The sequence below is a fragment of the Nicotiana tomentosiformis genome, chromosome 1 (assembly GCF_000390325.3).
Source record: "Nicotiana tomentosiformis chromosome 1, ASM39032v3, whole genome shotgun sequence".
NCBI classification, from domain to species: domain Eukaryota; kingdom Viridiplantae; phylum Streptophyta; class Magnoliopsida; order Solanales; family Solanaceae; genus Nicotiana; species Nicotiana tomentosiformis.
The window spans coordinates 32,572,223-32,593,203 of NC_090812.1; the positions used below are offsets into that span (position 1 = coordinate 32,572,223).

At 42.5% G+C, this 20,981-nt stretch overlaps 1 protein-coding gene across 9 annotated transcripts in view; it reads left to right on the top strand.

Annotated features, from left to right (window-relative positions):
* LOC104105494 (GDSL esterase/lipase At5g03980-like) overlaps window positions 1-20,981 on the top strand; it is a 217,027-nt gene that overhangs the window by 22,687 nt on the left and 173,359 nt on the right. Inside the window, exon 5 of one of the 9 annotated variants that reach the window (XM_070180682.1) lies at window positions 528-807. The exons of the other annotated variants lie outside the window; for them this stretch is intronic. Within the exon in view, the coding sequence (XP_070036783.1) occupies window positions 528-559 (32 nt within the window). The 3' untranslated portion in view covers window positions 560-807. Of the gene's footprint in view, window positions 1-527; window positions 808-20,981 lie in introns of those variants that run through there. 9 annotated transcript variants of the gene reach the window in all.

Here is a 20,981-nt window from a genome sequence, read left to right on the forward strand (position 1 = left end):
TTATATGGATCGGGTTGCACGCCGCAACGAGCCTTAAGGCTATTTATGGATTCTAGATCGGGTTGCACGCCGCAACGAGCCTTATGGCTACTTATATGATTGGGTCGGGCTGCACACCATAACGATATAGCGCTTGGGATGAAAGGAGCCCCTCCGGAGTCTGCACACCCCCAGTAAATACAGGTACCTATTGAGAGTGTGTATTGAGGGTTGAGAGCTGATAGTATGAGCTGTTGAGATGAGTTGAGTGACTGCTGCCTTGAGAGGCTGTAGTTTCTTTTATTTATTGTTGCACTTAGTTGTTATCTGTTGTTGTGGTGAAATTTCTGGAAGATTCATATCTGTTGTACTTGAGCTCGAACTGATTTGACTTACACCACCGGATTTGAAAGCATGTTCACTCTTTACTGAAATTTTTTGAAATGAACTGTATTTTTATAGCTCGTCACTGCTTCTCAGTTCCTTATTTAATTCTGTTACTTGCTGACTTGGTTGTACTCATGCTACACCTTGCACTTCATGTGTAGATCCAGGTGTGTACGGTTCTGGCTGTCGTTGAGTTCGTGCGCGAGCTGATTATCGGAGACTTACGAGATAGCTGCCGGCGTCCGCAGTCCTTGTTTTTCCTTTCTTATTATCTTTTCTCTCTTGTATTGGCATTTGACACAGACTGTAGTAGACTCTGTTTTCTAGATTGGCTGTTAGATGCTCGTGACTTAGTGACACCCCGATGTCGGGCTATTTTTCCGCACTTATGTTTTAATTGGGTTTTACCCCCATTTTATGAAAAACTCATGTTATTTTAAATGTCTTAATTCATTCCTGTTAAATTTTGAAAGTGTTTTGGAAAGGTCGGCTTACCTAGTAGCACGATAGGCGCCATCACGATGGGTTAGGTTTTGGGTCGTGACAAGTTGGTATCAGAGCCTAGGTTACATAGGTCTCACGAGTCATGAGCAGGTTTAGTAGAGTCTTGTAGATCGGTATGGAGATGTCCGTACTTATCTTTGAGAGGCTGCCGAACCCTTAGAAAACTTCACATTCTTGAATTCTTATCGTGCAAATCTGTTGATTCTAGTAACTAAACATTTGTTGTTTCATTCTCTCACATATGGTGAGGACTCGTACTACCGGGCAGGATGGACAGCCACCAGTATCACCAGCCAGGGCCGCGAGAGGCCAAGGCCGCGGTAGAGGCCGTGGTAAGGGCAGAGATGCTGTCCGCACAACAGCTGGGGCAATACATGCAGATCCACCAGTTGCCCCAGATCAGGATCAGATTTCAGTTGTTGATGCACCAGCTCAGGCACCACCTGTGCCTATTGTGATTCCAGGCCTTCAGGAGGCTTTAGCTCAGATTCTGACCGCGTGTACTAGTCTTGCTCAGGCGGTCTCTGTTCCGGCTGCAACATCCACTTCTTAGGCCAGGGGAGGTGCTCAGACTCCCGCTGCCTGCACACCAGAGCAGGTGGTACAGGGATTCCAGACACCGGGGGCACCACCAGCCCAACCGGTTGCATCTGCTCAGGACTATGTGGTTCCTGCTACGCCTGAGGATGAGCATCGTAGATTGGAGAGGTTTGGGAGACTCCATCCTCCATATTCAGTGGTGTAGAGGGAGATGATGCACAGGGTTTCTTGGATAGATGTCAGAGGATACTCCATACAACAGGTATTCTAGAGGCCAGTGGGGTCTCGTTCACTACTTTTCAGTTCTCTGGGGCTGCCTTCAGCTGGTGGGAGGATTACGAGAGGCGTAGACCGGTCGGCGCAACACCCTTTACATGGCAGCAGTTCTCCGGTCTATTCCTGGAGAAGTTCGTGCCACAGTCCCACAGAGAGGAGCTACATAGGCAGTTCGAGCAACTTTGTCAGGGTGATATGTCTGTGACGCAGTATGAGATACGATTCTCAGAGTTGGACCGTCATGCTATCTGGTTAATTCCCACAGACAGGGAGAGGATCATAAGGTTTATAGATGGCCTCACTTTTCAGTTGCGATTACTTATGACCAGAGAGAGAGAGAGTGTGTCTGATGCTACTTTTGATGAGGTTGTCGACATTGCTCGTCAGATTGAGATGGTTCGCAGCCAGGAGCGGGTTGAGAGAGAGGCCAAGAGGCCTCGTGGACATGGTGGATTTAGTGGGTCCCTTCTGGGGGGCAGTTCCACCACGGTAGGGGTCGTTTTTTCAGACATGCTCAGACGGCTCGCCCAGTTCACCGTGATGCATCATCTGGCCATGGTTCACACAGTTATCAACAGGGCCACTCATCTCTCAGTGCTCTCCCAACTTAGAGTCAGGGTACGCCTATGCCAGGTCCTTCTGCCAGTTATCCCGGTACTCGGGGCTTCCTTCAGTCCCCAACATCAGCACCGGGGAGTTGTTATGAGTGTGGAGAGCTTGGATACATCAGGAGGCATTGTCCCTGCCTTACGGGAGGTTCGGCTCAGCAGAGAAGCCAGTCTATGATATTAGCACCAGTTTCTTCACCACCCACTCAGCCAGCTCGGGGTAGAGCCCAGGCAGCTAGGGGTCGCCTGAGAGGGGGAGGCCGATCAGGAGGTGGCCATGCCCGTTTCTATGCTCTTCCTTCCAGACCATATGCCATTGCTTCGGATGCTGTGATTAAAGGTATTGTCTTAGTTTTCCACAGAGATGCCTCTGTATTATTTGACCCTAGTTCCACTTATTCATATATTTCCTCGTATTTCGCTCATTTTCTGGATCTGCCCCATGAGTCTTTAGTTTGATCTGTTCAAGTATCTACTCCTGTGGGTGATACTATTATTGTCGACCATATATATCGGTCATGTGTGGTGACCATTGGGGGTATGGAGACTAGAGTGGATCTTTTGCCGCTCTGTATGGTCGATTTTGACGTGATTTTAGGTATGGAGGTTGTCTCCATGTCATGCTGTTCTAGATTATCATGCTAAGACCATGACGTTGGCGATGCCAGGATTGCCGAGGATTGAGTGGAGCGGCTCTATAGACTATGTTCCTAGTAGAGTGATTTCATATTTGAAAGCTCAACGGATGGTTGAGAAAGGTTGTCTATCTTATCTGGCCTTTGTGAGGGATGTTAGTGCAGAGGCCTCTGCTATTGATTCTGTTCCGGTGGTGCAAGATTTCCCGAATGTGTTTCCCGTTGACCTGTCGGGCATGCCACCCGACAGGGATATTGATTTCGGTATTGATTTGGTGCCGGGCACTCAGCCCATTTTTATTCCACCTTACCGTATGGCACCGACTGAGTTGAAGGAATTGAAGGAGCATCTTCAAGAACTCCTTGATAAGGGGTTTATTTGGCCTAACGTGTCACCTTGGGGTGCACTAGTTCTATTTGTGAAGAAGAAGGATGGTACTATGAGAATGTGCATTGATTATAGACAGTTGAACAAGGTCACAATCAAGAACAAGTATCCTTTGCCACGTATTGATGATTTGCTTGACCAACTTCAGGGAGCGATGGTGTTCTCCAAGATTGATTTGAGGTTAGGTATCACCAGCTGAAGATTCGAGACTCAGATGTTCTTAAGACAGCTTTCAGGACCCGATATGGTCATTATGAGTTCCTTATGATATCTTTTGGGCTGACCAATACCCCAACAACGTTCATGCATCTGATGAATAGTGTGTTTCAGCCTTATTTGGACTCGTTCATCATTGTATTCATTGATGATATCCTGGTGTACTCTCATAGCCAGGAGGAGCATGCCCAGTATTTGAGGATTGTGTTACAGCGATTGAGGGAGGAGAAACTTTATGCAAAGTTCCCCAAGTATGAGTTTTGGCTCAGTTCAGTGGCGTTCTTGGGGAACGTGGTGTCCAGTGAGGGTATTCAGGTGGATCCAAAGAAGATAGAGGCGGTGCAGAGTTGGCCCAGACCGTCCTCAGCCACGGATATTAGGAGCTTTCTTGGTTTGGCGGGCTATTACCGTCTTTTTGTGGAGGGTTTTTCATCTATTGCATGGCCCTTGACCAGATTAACCCAAAAAGGTGCCCCATTTAGGTGGTCAGATGAGTGCGAGGAGAGCTTTCAGAAGCTCTAGACTGCCTTGACCATGGCTCTGGTTCTAGTTCTGCCATCAGCTTCTAGTTCTTACACAGTGTATTGTGATGCCTCGCGGATAGGTATTGGGTGTATTCTGATGTAGGAGGGTAGAGTATTTTTTATGTTTCGCGCCAGTTGAAGACCCATGAGAAGAACTATCCTGTCCATGACCTTGAGTTAGCAGCTATTGTTCACACCTTAAAGATTTGGTGACACTATTTGTACGGGGTCCATTGTGAGATTTACACTGATTATCGGAGTTTGCAACATTTGTTCAAACAGAAGGATCTTAACTTGCGTCAGCGGAGGTGGTTGGAGCTTTTTAAGGACTATGATATCACCATTTTGTACCATCCAGGGAAGGCCAATGTGGTGGCCGATGCCTTGAGTCGCTGGGTGGAGAGTTTAGGGAGTTTAGCATATCTTTTAGCAGCAGAGAGACCCTTGGAATTGGATGTTCAGACCTTAGCTAGCCAGCTTGTCAGATTGGATATTTTGGAGCCTAGTCGGGTATTGGCCTGTGTGGTCTCTAGGTCTTCTCTTTATGATAGTATCAGGGAGAGTCAGTATGATGACCCCCCATCTGCTCATCCTCTAGGACAGGGTTCGATGAGGTAATGCTAGAGATGTGACTATTGGTGATGATGGCGTGTTGAGGATGCAGGGCCGGATATGTGTGCCCAATGTGGATTAGCTTCGGGAGTTGATTCTTGAGGAGGCTCACAGATCGCGGCACTCCATTCATCCGGGCGCCGCGAAGATGTACCAGGATGTGAGACAATACTATTGGCGGAGGAGGATGAAGAAGGATATAGTTGGGTTTGTGGCTCAGTGTCTCAACTATCAGCAGGTTAAGTATGAGCATCAGAGACCGGGTGGCTTGCTTCAGAGGTTAGAGATCCCAGAGTGGAAGTGGGAGCGGATCACCATGGATTTCGTAGTTGGGCTCCCACGGACTTCGAGGAAGTTCGATGCTATTTGGGTGATTGTGGATCAGTTGACCAAGTCCGCGCACTTCCTTCCAGTTGGTACTACTTATTCTTCAGAGTGGTTGGCTGAGATTTACATCCGAGAGATTGTTCGCCTTCATGGTGTCCCAGTTTCTACCATTTCAGATAGAGGCACACAATTTACATCGAAGTTTTGGAGGGACGTGCAGTGAGAGTTGGGTACTCAGGTTGAGTTGAGCACAACCTTTCACCCTCAGACGGACGGACAGTCCGAGCGCACTATCCATATATTGGAGGACATGTTACGCGCTTGTGTCATTGATTTTGGGGATTCATGTGACCAGTTTCTGCCACTCGCGGAATTTGCATATAACAACAGTTATCTGTCGAGCATTAAGATGGCACCGTACGAGGCTTTATATGAGAGGCAGTGTAGATCTCTGGTGGGATGGTTTGAGCCGGACGAGGCTAGGCTCTTGGGTACAGACTTGGTCCAGGATGCATTAGACAAGGTGAGATTGATTCAGGAGCGGCTTCGCACAGTGCAGTCTAGGCAGAAGAGCTATGTTGACAGAAAGGTCCGTAATGTGTCTTTCATGGTCGGGGAGAAAGTTCTGCTGAAGGTATCACCCATGAAGGGTGTTATGAGGTTTGGGAAGAGAGGCAAGTTGAGCCCTCAGTTCATTGGGCCTTTTGAGGTACTTCAGAGGATCAACGAGGTGTCTTACAAGCTTGCCTTGCCACCTAGCTTGTCGAGTGTGCATCCAGTATTTCATGTTTCTATGCTCCGGAAGTATATCGGCGATCCGTCCTATGTTTTGGATCTTAGCACGGTTCAGTTAGATGGTGATATGACTTATGATGTGGAGCCAGTGGCCATTTTGGAGCGGCAGGTTCAAAAGTTGAGGTCAAAGGATATAGCTTCAGTGAAGGTACAGTGGAGAGGTCAGCCGGTCAAGGAGGCGACTTGGGAGACCGAGCATGATATGTGCAGCCGTTATCCTCATCTTTTCACCACTTCAGGTATGTCTCTATGCTCATTCGAGGATGAACGATTGTTTTAAGAGGGGGAGATGTAACTACCCGACCGGTCCTTTTGAGTGTATTAGCCCCGATCCCCTATTTACTATTTCTTCCCGTATCTGTTTCTGCTTATGTGACTTGCTGGGAGGTCTTGTTTTTGATTTCAGAGTATTTTGGGACACTTAGTCCCTAAACGGACTAAGCTTAAGTCTTAGGATTTGACCGTAGTCGGAAGTGTATAAAGACGACTCCGGAATGGAGTTTCGTTGGTTCCGTTGGGTGATTTTGGACTTAGGAGCGTGTCTGTACTATGAATTTGAGGTCTGTAGCTAATTTAGGCTTGAAATGGCGAAAATCGAATTTTGGAAAGTTTGACCGGGGGGTTGACTTTTTGATATCGGGGTCGGATTCCGATTCAGGAAGTTGAAATAGGTCTGTAATGTTGAATATGACTTGTGGACAAAGTTTGAGGTCAATCGGACGTGGTTTGGTAGGTTTCGGCGTCGTTTGTGGAATTTGAAAGTTTAGAAGTTCTTTATGCTTGAATCCGGGTGTAATTGGTGTTTTGATGTTGTTTTGAGTGATTCGAAGGCTCAACTAAATTTGTATGGTGTTTTAGGATTTATTGGTATATTTGGTTGAGGTCCCGGGAACCTCGGGTGAGTTTCAGATGCTTAACGGATCATTTTTGGACTTGGCTTGATAGCTGAAGTTCTAGTTTCAGCAGGTTCTGGTTTCCTTGTACGCGATCGCATGTATTCATTCGTGATTGCGTAAGCTTATTTGGGGCAGAGATGAGTTTGTTCTATGCGATAGTAGAGTTAGGAACGCGATCGCGTATGTGTGCAAATATGTGCTTCATGAATGCGTGGCTAAGGTCGCGTTCGCGTAGAAGGATTTGAGCAGGAGGGGAGGTGTGGCCAATTCTCTATGCGATCGCGTGAGGCAGGATGCGATCGCGTAGGTATGAGAGGCAGTGATCCACGATTTCGTGGGTGATTCCGCGATCGCGAGGAATGTTCCGCGATCACGAAAGGATATCTGGGCAGGCAGTATTAATTTCAAAAACGAGGGTTTGAAACCATTTTGCATATTTTGAGCCAGAGAACACGGAATTGGGCGATTCTTGAAGGGATTTTCGTGGAGTTGATTGGGGTAAGTGATTCTTACTTGGTTTTGGTTAAATCCCATGATTTCATCTTTAATTGTATCATTCAATTTGTGATTTGGGGTGAGAAATTGGGGAAAAAGAGGAAGAACTCTTGAGTTAAGATTTTGAGGTTTTGAATGGGATTTTGTTATCAGATTTGAGTACATTTGATATGGTTAGACTCGTGAGTGAACGGGCTTTCGGGTTTTGTGACTTTTGTTGGATTTCGAGACGTGGGCCCGGGAGTTGGGTTCGGGCCAATTTCGGATATTTGGCTATAATTTAGTACTTTTCTTGTGGAATTGATCCCTTTAGCGTATATTGATTATATTGCTCTACTTGTGGCTAGATTCGGGATGTTTGGAGACCGATTTGAGAGGGAAAGGCATTTCGGAGTAGAGATTTGCTCGGTTTAAGGTAAGTAACAGTCTTAAATATAGTTTTGAGGGTATGAAACCCCGAGAATTTGTATGATGTGAGTGTTTGGAGGTGACACACATGCTAGGTGACGGGCGTGTAAGCGTGCACCAAGAGGGCTTCTGACTTGGTCCGTCGCGTGAGACTTTAAACTCAAATAGCCATTATTATTACTTATTTTTCCTTATCTTTGAACAATTGAGTGCCTTTCTTGTTAGAAACCATGCCTAGGCCAAATGATACCACTGTTAGGACCTGCAATGGTCGTATACTTGTTGAATTGACTGCTAATTGTTGTCTTGTACTCAATCATAGTCTTACTTGTGTGTTACATCTCTGTTCTCTCTCAGTTCTTGTTGATACTTGTTGTATTCTCTGTTTGGGCTGATTATGATTATATTCTGTGAGCCCAAGGGGCTGGAGAGGTTAGTGACTGAGATAGGGCCTGAGTACCGAGCTGTGAGCTATGTGAGGTTATAAGAACGGGTTGCATGTCGCAACAAGTCTTATGGCTATTTATGGATTGTGGATATGGTTGCCCGCCGCAAAGAGCCTTATAGCTACTTATATGATTGGGTTGGGCTGCACGCCGCATCGATATAGCGCTTGGGCTGAAAGGAGCCCCTCCGGAGTCTGTACACCCCCAGTGAGCGCAGGTACCTATTGAGAGTGTGTATTGAGGGCTGAGAGCCGAGAGTATGTGCTGTTGAGATGAGTTGAGTGACTGCTGCCTTGAGAGGCTGTACTTGCTTTTATTTATTGTTGCACTTAGTTGTTATTTGTTGTTGTGGTGAAATTTTTGGAAGATTCATATCTGTTTTACTTGAGCTCGAACTGATTTGACTTACACCACCAGATTTGAAAGCATGTTCACTCTTTACTGAAAACTTTTGAAAAAACTGTATTTTTATAGCTCGTCACTGCTTCTCAGTTCCTTATTTAATTCTGTTACTTTCTGACTTAGTTGTACTCATGTTATACCCTACACTTCATGTGCAGATCCAGGTGTGTACGGTTCTGGCGGTCGCTAAGTTCGTGCGCGAGCTGACTATCGGAGACTTACGAGGTAGCTGCCGGCGTCCACAGTCCTTGTTTCTCCTTTTTTATTATCTTTTCTCTCTTGTATTGGCATTTGGCACAGATTGTAGTAGACTCTGTTTTCTAGATTGATTGTTAGATGCTCGTGACTTAGTGACACCTCGATGTTAGGCTAGTTTTTTGCACTTATGTTTTAATTGGGTTTTACCCCCGTTTTATGAAAAACTCTGGTTATTTTAAATGGCTTAATTCATTCCTGTTAAATTTTGAAAGTGTTTGGGAAAGGTCAGCTTGCCTAGCACCACGATAGGCACCATCACGATGAGTTAGGTTTTGGGTCGTGACATCAAGTATGCAAATAAAGAGCACAGTATATAAAAAGATGAAGTCCCGAAATGATGTAGGACTTAAAAGCGTGATGATGGTGATTAAGAATAATTTTTGGTGTGTATAAGGAGGCTATGGACTAGAATCATGCCACACCATAGTGATACTGAGTTTATGAAGTGTGTATAAGATAATTATTATTTAAGTGAATTGAGATCAAGAAATTAATTATTTAATTTATAATGGAAGACAAATTAAATTGAATTATTTAATAAATGGTGTAGTGGACAACATTCCACATGTCACATGGTGGCAGCAACATTAGTGACTAATCTACACCCATAAGTGGTGGTGGCACTATTAAACTTAATGTCTCAAGAGAGATAATAAGGAGGACATGTGTAAATGGAAAAAAAGTTACAATTATGTCTCTTGTTTCACTTGATTTGAGAATGAAACTGAAAAATAGATAGGTTCAACATAGTGTAGCAGCAAGGAACGTTAATTTGAGATGATTTTCAGCAACATGAGCTCTTAATTTCATGAAAGCAAAGCATAATCTTTCTCAAGGACATCATATGAATTTTTTCCAACTACAATCTCGTCGTTACGTATTTTATCGCAATTGACGTGTGTTGGAAGGATTGTCAAGAAAATCGGCTCAGGTATGTTAACTCTAACCCTTTCTTCTTTTGGCATGATTCAAGCAACGAAACGTAAACGTAATATTATTCCATAAATGGTTCTACTCTTAGTAGTTAAGGATGTCTACGTTATTCATTCCTGTAAAGTGATATTCAAAGCATGTCTAAGTATGTTCCTAAGTCTCTATTGAGGCATTCAATAAAGATGTTAATATTGATAATGTAGTGTTATATGCATCTCCATTTACCACCAAGCTACAGCCGGTTGGGCAGTCATGCATCTTCATTTACCACCGAGCTACGGCTGGTTGGACAGTCATGCATCTTTATTTATCACCGAGCTACGGCCGGTCAGGCAGTCATGGATCTTCATTTGCCACCGAGCTATGGTCGGTCAGGCAGTCATGCATGTACCACCGAGCTACGGCCGTCGGGTAGTCATGCATTTATCACTGTGCTACGACCGGTCGGGTAATCATGCATTTACCACTGTGCTACGGCCGGTCGGGCAGTCATGCATTTACCATCGTGCTACGGCCGGTCGGGCAGTCATGCAATTACCACCATGCTACGGCTGGTCGGGCAGTTATCACTAATCAATTGGGTAGTTAACGTCATGATAATGATGTAGTCAGGATATATATATATATATATATATATATATATATATATATATATATATATATATATATATATATATATATATATATATATATAGATACATACACATAAAATTGAACTTATTATACATGTTATGGACCTTAGCGGCAAGTCGGATTACGGGTTGACTCTTATCCCTCTCAGTGATAGTATCTTATTGTTATGATTCATTCATTCCTTACATACTCGGTACATTCTTCGTACTGATGTCCCTTTGCCGGGAGATGCTATTTTTTATGCCACACATGTGTAGATAGACGAGGCGAGGACCCTCCACTGTAGGCTACCTCCGGATATCAGCTTTTGGTTGGTGAGCTCCACTTCTTCCTAGATTATTGCCATGTTAGGGTTTTGTATATCTTATTTTGGTTTATGGGAATGACGGGGGCCTTGTCTCGACTAATCGACTATGTTCATGTTTCCATAGAGGCTTTGCAGACAATATCCTGTGTATAGTTTTAGTTATGTCATGTTAGGCTATCATGACGGCGTGCCCTTGCCGGTCCCCATGTATCTGTGTAAATTATTTATGAGTTGGTTTATGCGAGTTAAGTTCTAATGTCATTACTTTTATATATATGTATATCGATGTGGCCTATAATGGCCCATGGCGAGTCTTATAGTAAAGAAGGATAATGTATGTGGCACTCGGTTGAGTAGGGACCGGGTGCCAGTCGTGGCCCTCCGGTTTGGGCCGTGACACCTTTATAGCTCGTTATCCATTATTTTGTAATGTATTGTATTGTGTTGTAATGACCTGGTCGGTTGTTTTGAGTATTATAGTCCCGTTCCCCCATTTATTTCTTATTCTGTGCTCATTTGTTGTTATGTGGCTCGCCGGGGTGGTCGGTTTGGTTTCGGGGTTGTTTCGGAATGAGTTGGGACACTTAGTCCCAAGGTTGGAAGCAAGTTGAAAGAGTTGACTGGATGTTGACTTATGTGTAAATGACTCCAAAATGGAGTTTTAATGGTTTCAATAGCTCCGTATAGTGAATTTTGACTTAGGAGTGTGTCCAGATATTTATTTGGAGGTCCGTAGATGATTTTGGCTCAAATTGGCGAAAGTTGGGAAAGTTGAAGTTGGGAGAATTAAGAAGTTTGATTGAGAATTGACTTTGTGGTTATCGGCCTCGAATTTTGGTTTCAGAAGTTGGAATAGGTCCGTTGTGTCATTTATGACTTGTGTGCAAAATTTGAGGTCAATCGAAGTTGATTTGATATGTTTCGGCATCGATTGTAGAAGTTGGAAATTCAATAGTTTTATTAGGTGTGAATTAGGGTGCGATTCATGTTTTTGATGTTGTTTGATGTGATTTTAGGCCCCGACTAAGTTTGTATCGTATTTTTGGACTTGTCGGTATATTTGGTTGAGGTTTAGGGGGCCTCGGGTGGATTTCAGATGGTTATCAGATCGAAATTTGACTTAGGAGATATGTTGAAGTGCTTCAGGTCTAGTGTCATCGCACCTGCGGAAGGATTGGTGTCACGATTCCAAATCACATGTTCCATAATGACGCCTATCACGTTTCTAAGCAAGCCGACATCTCACAAATACAGACATCTTTAATTCAAAATATACTTAAATAGGTTTAAGTAAATAAAATCTCATAAAAACTAGATGAAAACACCGCAACTCAATACAGAATTTCCCCAAAATTCGGGTGTCACTGAGTATATGAGCATTTATACAATAACATAGTCTAAAACACCGTCTAGGAAGGTAGAATAGTATAATTAAAACTAAAATATAGAGGAGGAGAGTCAAGGACTGTGGACGTCAAAGCAGCTACGTCGAGAATCTCTGAACTGGTAACGACTCCAAAATCAGCAACCACCGTGCCCAGAAATACCTGGATCTACACACGAAGTGCTGAATGTAATATGAGTACATTGACCAATGTACCCAATAAGTAACAAAACTAATCTTTGGGCTGAAAGCAGTGATGAGCTCAACAAGTATAGTCCAAATACAGGGATAACAGTACAGAAATGTAGACATGCTTTCAAGTTCAACAGTGTAAGCTCAAACAAATAAAATATGCCAAGAATGACTGTAATGGGGTGCATCTCTATCTCTACATGTCAATTATTTGACTACACAGTTCCACGGACTCGATCGTGTCACAATTCCTACGGTGCACGCCCACATGTCCGTCACCTAACATGTGCGACACCTCAACACCAATCACATAACACGTAAATTTAGGGATTCATACCCTCATAACCAGGTTTAGAAGTGTTACTTACCTCAAACCATGAAAAATCTCTACTCGAATAAACCCTTGCTTCGCGAATCGACCTCCGAAAGACTTGAATCTAGTCACAAACAACTCGATACATTCAACACAAGCTATAGGAATCTATTCCATATTAATAAAACTAAGTTTTTAAACAAAAGTCAAAAAGTCAACCCCATGCCCACATTTTAGAATCGAACAAAAGTTACAAAATCCGAACACCCATTCGACCACGAGTCCAACCGTACCAAAATTACTCAAATTCGATCACAACTCGGCCTTCAAATCCCCAAATTAAAGCCTAGGAAGTTTCTACAATTTTTCCCAATTTTTAACCCAAAACACTAATTAAATGATGAAAACAATGATATACTCATGTAATTTAACAAAATACGAGTCAGAATCACATATCCCAATCACTCCCTTGAAAATCTCTCCAAGAATCACCTCAATCCGAGCTCCCAAAATCAAATTATAAAATATGACTCAAACCCTCATTTTGAATTCTTTTATTCTGCCCAGATGCTCCTTCTTCGTGATCACGGGAAATGCTTCGCGATTGCGAAGCACAAATTCACAGGCTGCCCCATTTACTCTATGCAAACACGACATCCCACGTGCAAATGCGAAGCACTGATTTCCCAGACATACGCGATCGCAAACTTCATCACGCAATCGCGAATAACAAATTCACGTGAACCTAGACTCCTCTTTTCCTCTTCGCGAACGCGACCTTACCCACGTGTTAGCGATTCACTACCTCTCCAACGTACGCGATCACAGACACTTCTTCGTGAATGCATAGAACAAAAATCCTCGCTGCCCTAACAACACTTCACGATTGTGATCCTCCTCTCGCGATAGCGTACGAGGACACCAGCACCAGCAAAATCAGTAATCTTACAAGTTCCAAAATGCGCCGAACATGATCCGAATCACACCTGAATTACATCAAACAATATTAAAAACATCAAACAATAGATACAAACTTAGTCGAGGCGTCAAACTTAGTCGAGGCGTCAAATCACATCAAACTTAGTCGAGGCGTCAAATCACATCAAACAATATTAAAAACATGAATTACACCCCAATTCAAACCTAATGAACTTATGAACTTCTAACTTCTACAGTCGATGCCGAAATCTATCAAATCAACTCCGATTGACCTCAAATTCTGCACACAAGTCATAAATGACCCAACAGACTTATTCCAACTTCCAGAACCAAAATTTGAGCCCGACAACCATAAAGTCAGCTCTCGACCAAACTTCTTAACTCTCCAAACTATAAGTTTTCCAACTTTCACCATTTCAAGCCAAAATCACCTCTGGACCTCCAAATCACTATCCAGACACACTCTTGTCACACCCCTTTTTACCTCCCAAAAGATATGTATGTGTTATGGATTGTGGTTAAAGAGTTTTTTAAATTAAAGTGACAAATTTGAGTAGGGATTATTTTATTTACAAAGTCGCCACTTGGAATTTATTTTTGGGTATTCCAAGTTACCTTTTATTTGAATCCCTAGTCAAAGGATGATTTGACTCTATTATTATTGGACTGCGAAAATAAAGTTCGGATAAGAAATTCTGTTGATCGGGGAGAAGGTGTAAAGCTGTAACGACCCGACCGGTCATTTTGCTTTCTAAATCTCCGTTCCCCTAATTAAGACTCCCTGTATGTACTTTTACTATTTTATGACTAGCGGGGGGGGGGGGGGGGGGTAGTTCGGTCTTGGAAGGGTTTGGGTTGAAATCGGAACACTTAGTTCCTTAATATTGGCTTAAAAGAGTTAAGTTTGACTTGAGTCAACATTTGTAGTAAATGACCTCGAAACTAAGATTTGAATATTCCAATAGGTTCGTATGATGATTTTGGACTTGGGCGTATATTTGGATCGGGTTTCAGACGACCTAGGAGCGTTTCGGAGCTTAATATTGAAAGTTGGCGCATTAGAGGTTTTAAAATTCTTTAAATTTGTTTTGAAGTAGGTTTTGGTGCTATCAAGGTCCATTTGGGATTTCGAGCCTGGAAATAGTTCTGCATGGTGATTTAAGACTTGCACGTAAAATTTGGTGTCATTTCCAGTAGTCTAAGTATGATTCGGCGCGTTCGGAGCAAGTTAAAAACTTGAAGTTCATAATTTGATTCATATTGGTTTTGGGGTGCGATTCTTAGTTTTGATGTAGTTTTACGAGTTTCGAGAGTTTGAGCAGGTCCGTATTATGTTAATGGACTTGTTGGTACAGTTGGACGGGGTCCCGGGGGCTCGAGTGCTTCTCGGACCGCCCGGAGCTAAGTCCAAAACTACTGGTGTGCTGGTTCTGGTTTCCGTCTTCGTGAACGCGGAAGGACCCTCGCGTTCGCGATGAAGGATTTGGGGACTGGAAGCTTTTTCTCTTCACGTTCTCGAAGATTGGGCCGCGTTTGCGGATGCTAACCATAGGCCTTCGCGTTCGCAGTTGACGCATCGCGTTCGCGTAGAAGGCCTGGGCCTAGGCCTAGGAAACTCCGTTGCCCTTCATGTTCGTTAGTGGAGTCACGCGTTCGCGATGAGTGGACGGCTCAGTGCATCGCGTTTGCGAGTGGATTCCCGCATTCGCGAAGAAGACATTTTCTGTGCTCGTGTGCTTTGCCTTCGCGATTGCGAGGGCTTGTCCGCGATCGCGAAGAAGGCAGACATGGGTAGTAACTTAGTAAAAATCAGGGTTTTGGCCATTTTGTTCACTTCTCTCATTTATTGGCCGATTTTTGAGCTTTTTAAAGAGGGATTTTCACCTAGCATCTTGAAGTAAGTTTATTCTACTCAATGTGAGTTTAATACCTAGATTATGGGTAGATCTTAACATGAAAATTATAGAAATTTTAGCATTTTTGTTGAAAAACTTAGGTTTTGATAAAAATGGGATTTAACCACGAAAATGAATATGGAATTTGGTGAAAATTATATATTTGAATTCGTGAGGTTATGCGTAACAAATATCTTTGAAAATTACCGGAATCCGGACATGTGGGCCCGAGGGTAAATTTTAGGAATCTTCCAATTTGGATTGGGTAATTACTCTAATAGTTAAATTATTAACTTTTGAGCGTATATTGATTAATTTATATAATATTTGGCTAGCTTCGGATTGTTAGGCACCAAGTTGGGTCCTTAGAGTGAATTTGTGGCCCTAAAGTGAGCTTTGAGATGAGATAAGTTTCTTGCCTAACCTTATAAGAGGGAATTTACCCCATAGGTGTTTAAAATTATTATTTGCTTCTAATTGTGGGGCCTACACACGTACGAGGTGACGAGAGTCCGTGCGTAACTACTAATTTTACTTAAGTCAGGGTAGTTTTAGGACCCAAACCATAAAATACTTGTATTGTTTGCACTCTACTTGTTAATTTAAGTGCCTTAATTATATTGAAACTTGATAAAGGATTCGTAAAGGCCGAATTTCACTTACTTTGAGTTTTGGCGGGTTACTTGATGTTAAGTATTTGGGGGCGGACTCTACTCCTCATTCGAGGATGAATGTTCTTAAGTGGGGGAGAATCTAGCACCCCGGAAAATTTTGCAGTACATAAGCATTATTAAGAAAGTTGATGTGTGCTAATTATATTATTTTGTGTGTAGCGAGGACTATTAATATGATGGATATCAATTGGATATGATAATAAGTGTACGAGGCACATTATAAGTGATGTGGGGTCTAAGGAGAGCCCTAAGTCCAAGTCAAGTTGGAAATTACATGATTGACTAAAGACACCAAGGAAGCTTCCAAACTGCTCGAAGAGATACACTCTGGAACTTGCTGACCACACATGAATCGTTTCGTTTTAGCCAAGAAGATACTGAGGGCAGGTTATTTTTGGATGGCTATGGAAACAGACTGCATCAGGTATGTCCATAAATGTCATCAGTGCCAAATACACGCACATATGATACGGGTGCTGCCAAATGAACTCAATGCAACGAGTGCACCTTGAACTTTTGCCACTTGGGGAATGGACGTCATTGGACCAATCGAGCCCGCCACTTCAAACGGGCACAGGTTCATTTTAGTAGCCATAGACTACTTCACAAAATGGGTTGAAGCTGCATCCTACAAAGCTGTAACCAAGAAAGTCATCACAGATTTTGTCAGAGATCGTATTGTTTGTCGATTCAGGGTTCTAGAGTCCATCATCACCGACAATGCCGCCAATCTCAACATTGACCTAATGAAAGCTATGTGCGAGACCTTCAAAATCAAGCACAAGAATTCCACAGCATACTGGCCTCAAATGAATTGAGTCGTGGAGGCCGCAAACAAGAATATTAAGAAAATACTAAGGAAGATGGTATACAACCACAAGCAATGGCACGAGAGGTTATCATTTGCCTTATTGGGGTACCTGACCACAGTCCGCACATCAACCGGGGCAAATCCTTACCTATTGGCCTATGATACGGAAGCCATCATTCCCGCCGAGGTAGAAATTCCCTCCCTGAGAATTATACAGAAAGCTAAACTCAGTGATACAGAGTAGGTAAGAAGTCGCTATGAACAATTAGCTCTCATTGATGGGAAAAGAATGAATGCAGCGTGTCATGGTCAACTTTATCAGAACGGAATGTCCATAGCTTTCAACAAAAGGTTCAAACCTAGACAGTTCGCACCAGGGCAGCTGGTGCTGAAACGAATCTTTCCACATCAGGATGAAGCCAAAGGAAAATTCTCACCCAACTGGCAAGGACCCTATATGGTTCACAGAGTACTAACAGGAGGAGCACTCATACTCACAGAAATTGATAGAGAGATTTGGCCAAAGCTTATCAACTCAGATGCAGTCAAAAGATACTATGTTTAAAGCTGTTTACATTTATGCAATTAATGTAACTGAACTACGCTTGACCTGATTCCCGTTTAAGAGGGGATACGTAGGTAGCCCTGTGGGTTCGTTCACAATTTAATTTTCCCACAATTAGAAATTGGGGCAGAATTTTGAGGAGGACCCTCAAAATTCCGGGGCAAGCTCAGCCAACGGCACCGTGTGCGGAATATCCAGAAAATTGTCTGAATAGATGGGGCAGAATTTTGAGGAGGACCCTCAAAATTCTATGGCAAGAAGGTTGCAATGTCTCTGATAATGTCACAGTTATTGGTTCATCTAATTTATTTTAAATAACTATGCACACATATTTTTCGGAAAGCTTTATTTTTAGCTAGATGCTACCCATGGTAACTCGAGCAGGATTTCAATGCAGAGCAAAGCAAAGCAAGCAGGCGGAGGCAAAAACCGACCTCCCCATAAAACTCACAATTTTCCTTTGGATACAAGAACAAGGAATAGCCGCGAGTACGTACGCACCTTAGAATCACTATCTTCATAACAACAAAGCTACCGAACGCAAACATATCTCCACCTAAAAAATACTCTGCTATCACTTATTATCTATTCATCTGCATGAGACTAAGCATTGTCTCCCATCTGCGTGAGGCTAAGCTCTACCTCCTCAACTGCATGAGGCTAAGCATTGCCTCCTCAACTGCATAAGGCTAAGCATTGCCTTCCATTACATGAGACTAAGCCCTGTCTCCTCTTTTTACATGATGCTAAGCCCTGCCTCTTCAACTGCATGAGACTAAGCATTGTCTCCTAATTGCATGAGACTAAGCATTGTCTCCCATTTGCATGAGGCTAAGCCCTGCCTCCTCAACTACATAAGGCTAAGCATTGCCTTTCATTGCATGAGACTAAGCCCTGTCTCCTCTTCCTGCATGAGGCTAAGCCCTGCCTCCTCAACTGCATAAGGCTAAGCATTGCCTTTCATGACATGAGACTAAGCACTGTCTCCCATTCTGCATGAGGCTAAGCATTGCCTCCTCAACTGCATAAGGCTAAGAATTGCCTTTCATTGCATGAGACTAAGCCATGTATCCTCTTCTTACATGAGGCTAAGACCTGCCTCCTCAACTGCATGAGGCTAAGCATTGCCTCCTCAACTGCATAAGGCTAAGCATTGCCTTTCATTGCATGAGACTAAGCCCTGTCCCCTCTTTTTGCATGAGGTTAAGCATTGCCTCCTCAACTACATAAGGCTAAGCATTGACTTTCATTGCATGAGACTAAGCACTGTCTCCTCAATTGCATGAGGCTAAGCCCTGCCTTCTCAACCACATAAGGCTAAGCTCTGCCTTTCCTTGCATAATACCAAATGCTATGCTACTTGAAATCTAGCACTATTTTGCCTTCCCGGGGTTAAGCTATGTCCCAATCCTATGCAAGACTAAGCTCTGTCTTATTTCGCTTCTTATATGAACCAGCATCACGTCTTTGCATCTCATTGGCTGAAACATCGCCACCTTGTCCAAAGGCGTCATAGTCTGAAGGCATCATCCTCATAGCCGGAAGATACCATGTCATGGCCTGAGGATCTCTCAATATTGCAAATCATTATTCAAAGGCGTCATGGTTCATAGGAACCATTCTCATGGCCCGAGAACATCATTCCATGGCCTGCAAATCCCTTATTTCACAGTTCATGGCCCATGACGTCATGGTCAGAGGACATCATCCTCACCGTCCAAAGACAACCTTCATTGTCCAAAGGGAATTTGCATCATGTTTAAATTCTTGCAATAACCCATATATATATTTGCATGCATCATGTTTTAAGTTTTGCAGGTAATCCCGGTGGTAACCGTCTTTTAACAGGAGAAATCTTTGCTCCGGTTTTCGTTCGATGCTCACATCTTGAAACTATCTCAAATACAGCCAACCACTGTCCGTTACCCATTTCCACTTGATAACCGTCCAACTACTCACCTATAACCGTTCCAAGATACATCCATTCACAATTTCATATAAACTCATTCGATACTATCCTACCCAAAAGAACCCTTTCCGAAACATACGGCCATTCCTACAACAACTTCGTCGGTTTCGTTCGCCGTTGGATCTAGAACTACACATGGCCAGATTCCTATAAAACCAAGGATATGTAGGCAACTCAAAAACCGAAGTTCGGCCTCTATTTTTAAAATCACCCCATTCGGTCAAAATCGGTCATTATTTCTTTACCCTATAATTCTTTCATCATTTCCGAGTAAAGAGGGGCAGCTGTTGAACCTATACAAGCATTTTTCATAATTTTCCATAATTTTTAAAGGCTTTAAATTAATTTCTTTCTCCATTTTTTATTGTATAAGTATCCAATAATTATCCTTCAAATTATTTTTATGATGATTTAATCATCCAAACTCATCATTTACACCAACATGTATGTTTTTAAATATTTTATTGTATTTTTTATAATTACATTTGCATTTTTAGGCTAATTACACATTTCTTTTGCAATAATAGCCTATATTTATGTATAATTACATTATTTATGCCAAAATAGCTTTTATATTTTTACAATGTCAAGTTATTATTTTCAATCATTTTAGTGCTCAAATAATATTTTTTGTTATAATTACTTTTATAAACTATTTATTGATAAAAATACTGGGTATTTAAATAATAGCCTAATTTTAACCTATTTTTCGAACCTAAAACTACCAACCTCAGACCAATTACCCCCATACACCATCCGAATTATGCTATACACTGGCCCAATTACCCAAGCCCAAAATAAATCCCCTTTATTTTATAACCCAACTGGTAACCCATTTACACAACCCGCCCAGCTCCCTCCTATCAGCTTGGCCGTTGATCTCAAGAGATCAACGACCCCTAACAAAATAACCTCTTTTAATTACCTCCTTTTCACCCAAAACCCTAACCCATTTTCCCCTTCACCCGCTGCCCTTGAACTCTCTCAAACTCCCTTTCTCTCTCTGTCAAACCCTAGCCGCCGTAACCCCTAATCCTCTCCGATTCCGGCTCAAATATGGAATCAATCCATGATCTACTTACATATTTTGTAATACTCTATCATTATACGCATGTTTTTGGCATCACTTAGTTCTTGCCGTATTTTTGGCAAGAACTACCTCTCAAGAACGGGGCCGATTCACTTTGATTCTATGAAAATTTGGACTATCTTCTGTCTCTATACATGTTATATTGAACGGTCCTTGTATTTTTTGTCGGATTCAAGGCGTCAGTCTCAATTAGGGTTTGAGATTTTTCCTTATTCTTTATTGATTTCTGATTGATACTCTTCCCTTTCTTGTGTTTGACTTATATTTTCCTTATTTCTATTTAACCCACCGTATTTCCCTTATTTTTTTTACTTTATTTCACCTTAAATCTGACTCTAATTGATCTTTGTACGATATTTTCCTTATTCTCTGTTGTATCCCCTTATTTTAAGTATTATTTGCATGATTATGTTTTCTCATTCTCTGTTAATTTACTGAACTCCCTTGTTTTAAGTATCATTTGCCCTAAAACATCGATTCTAATTGATTCTGTGTTTCATATTTACCGTGTTTCCTATTTTAGGTATGAAATATGCTACTATATAAACCCCTCTCATAAAACCCCTCAACAAGGGATTGG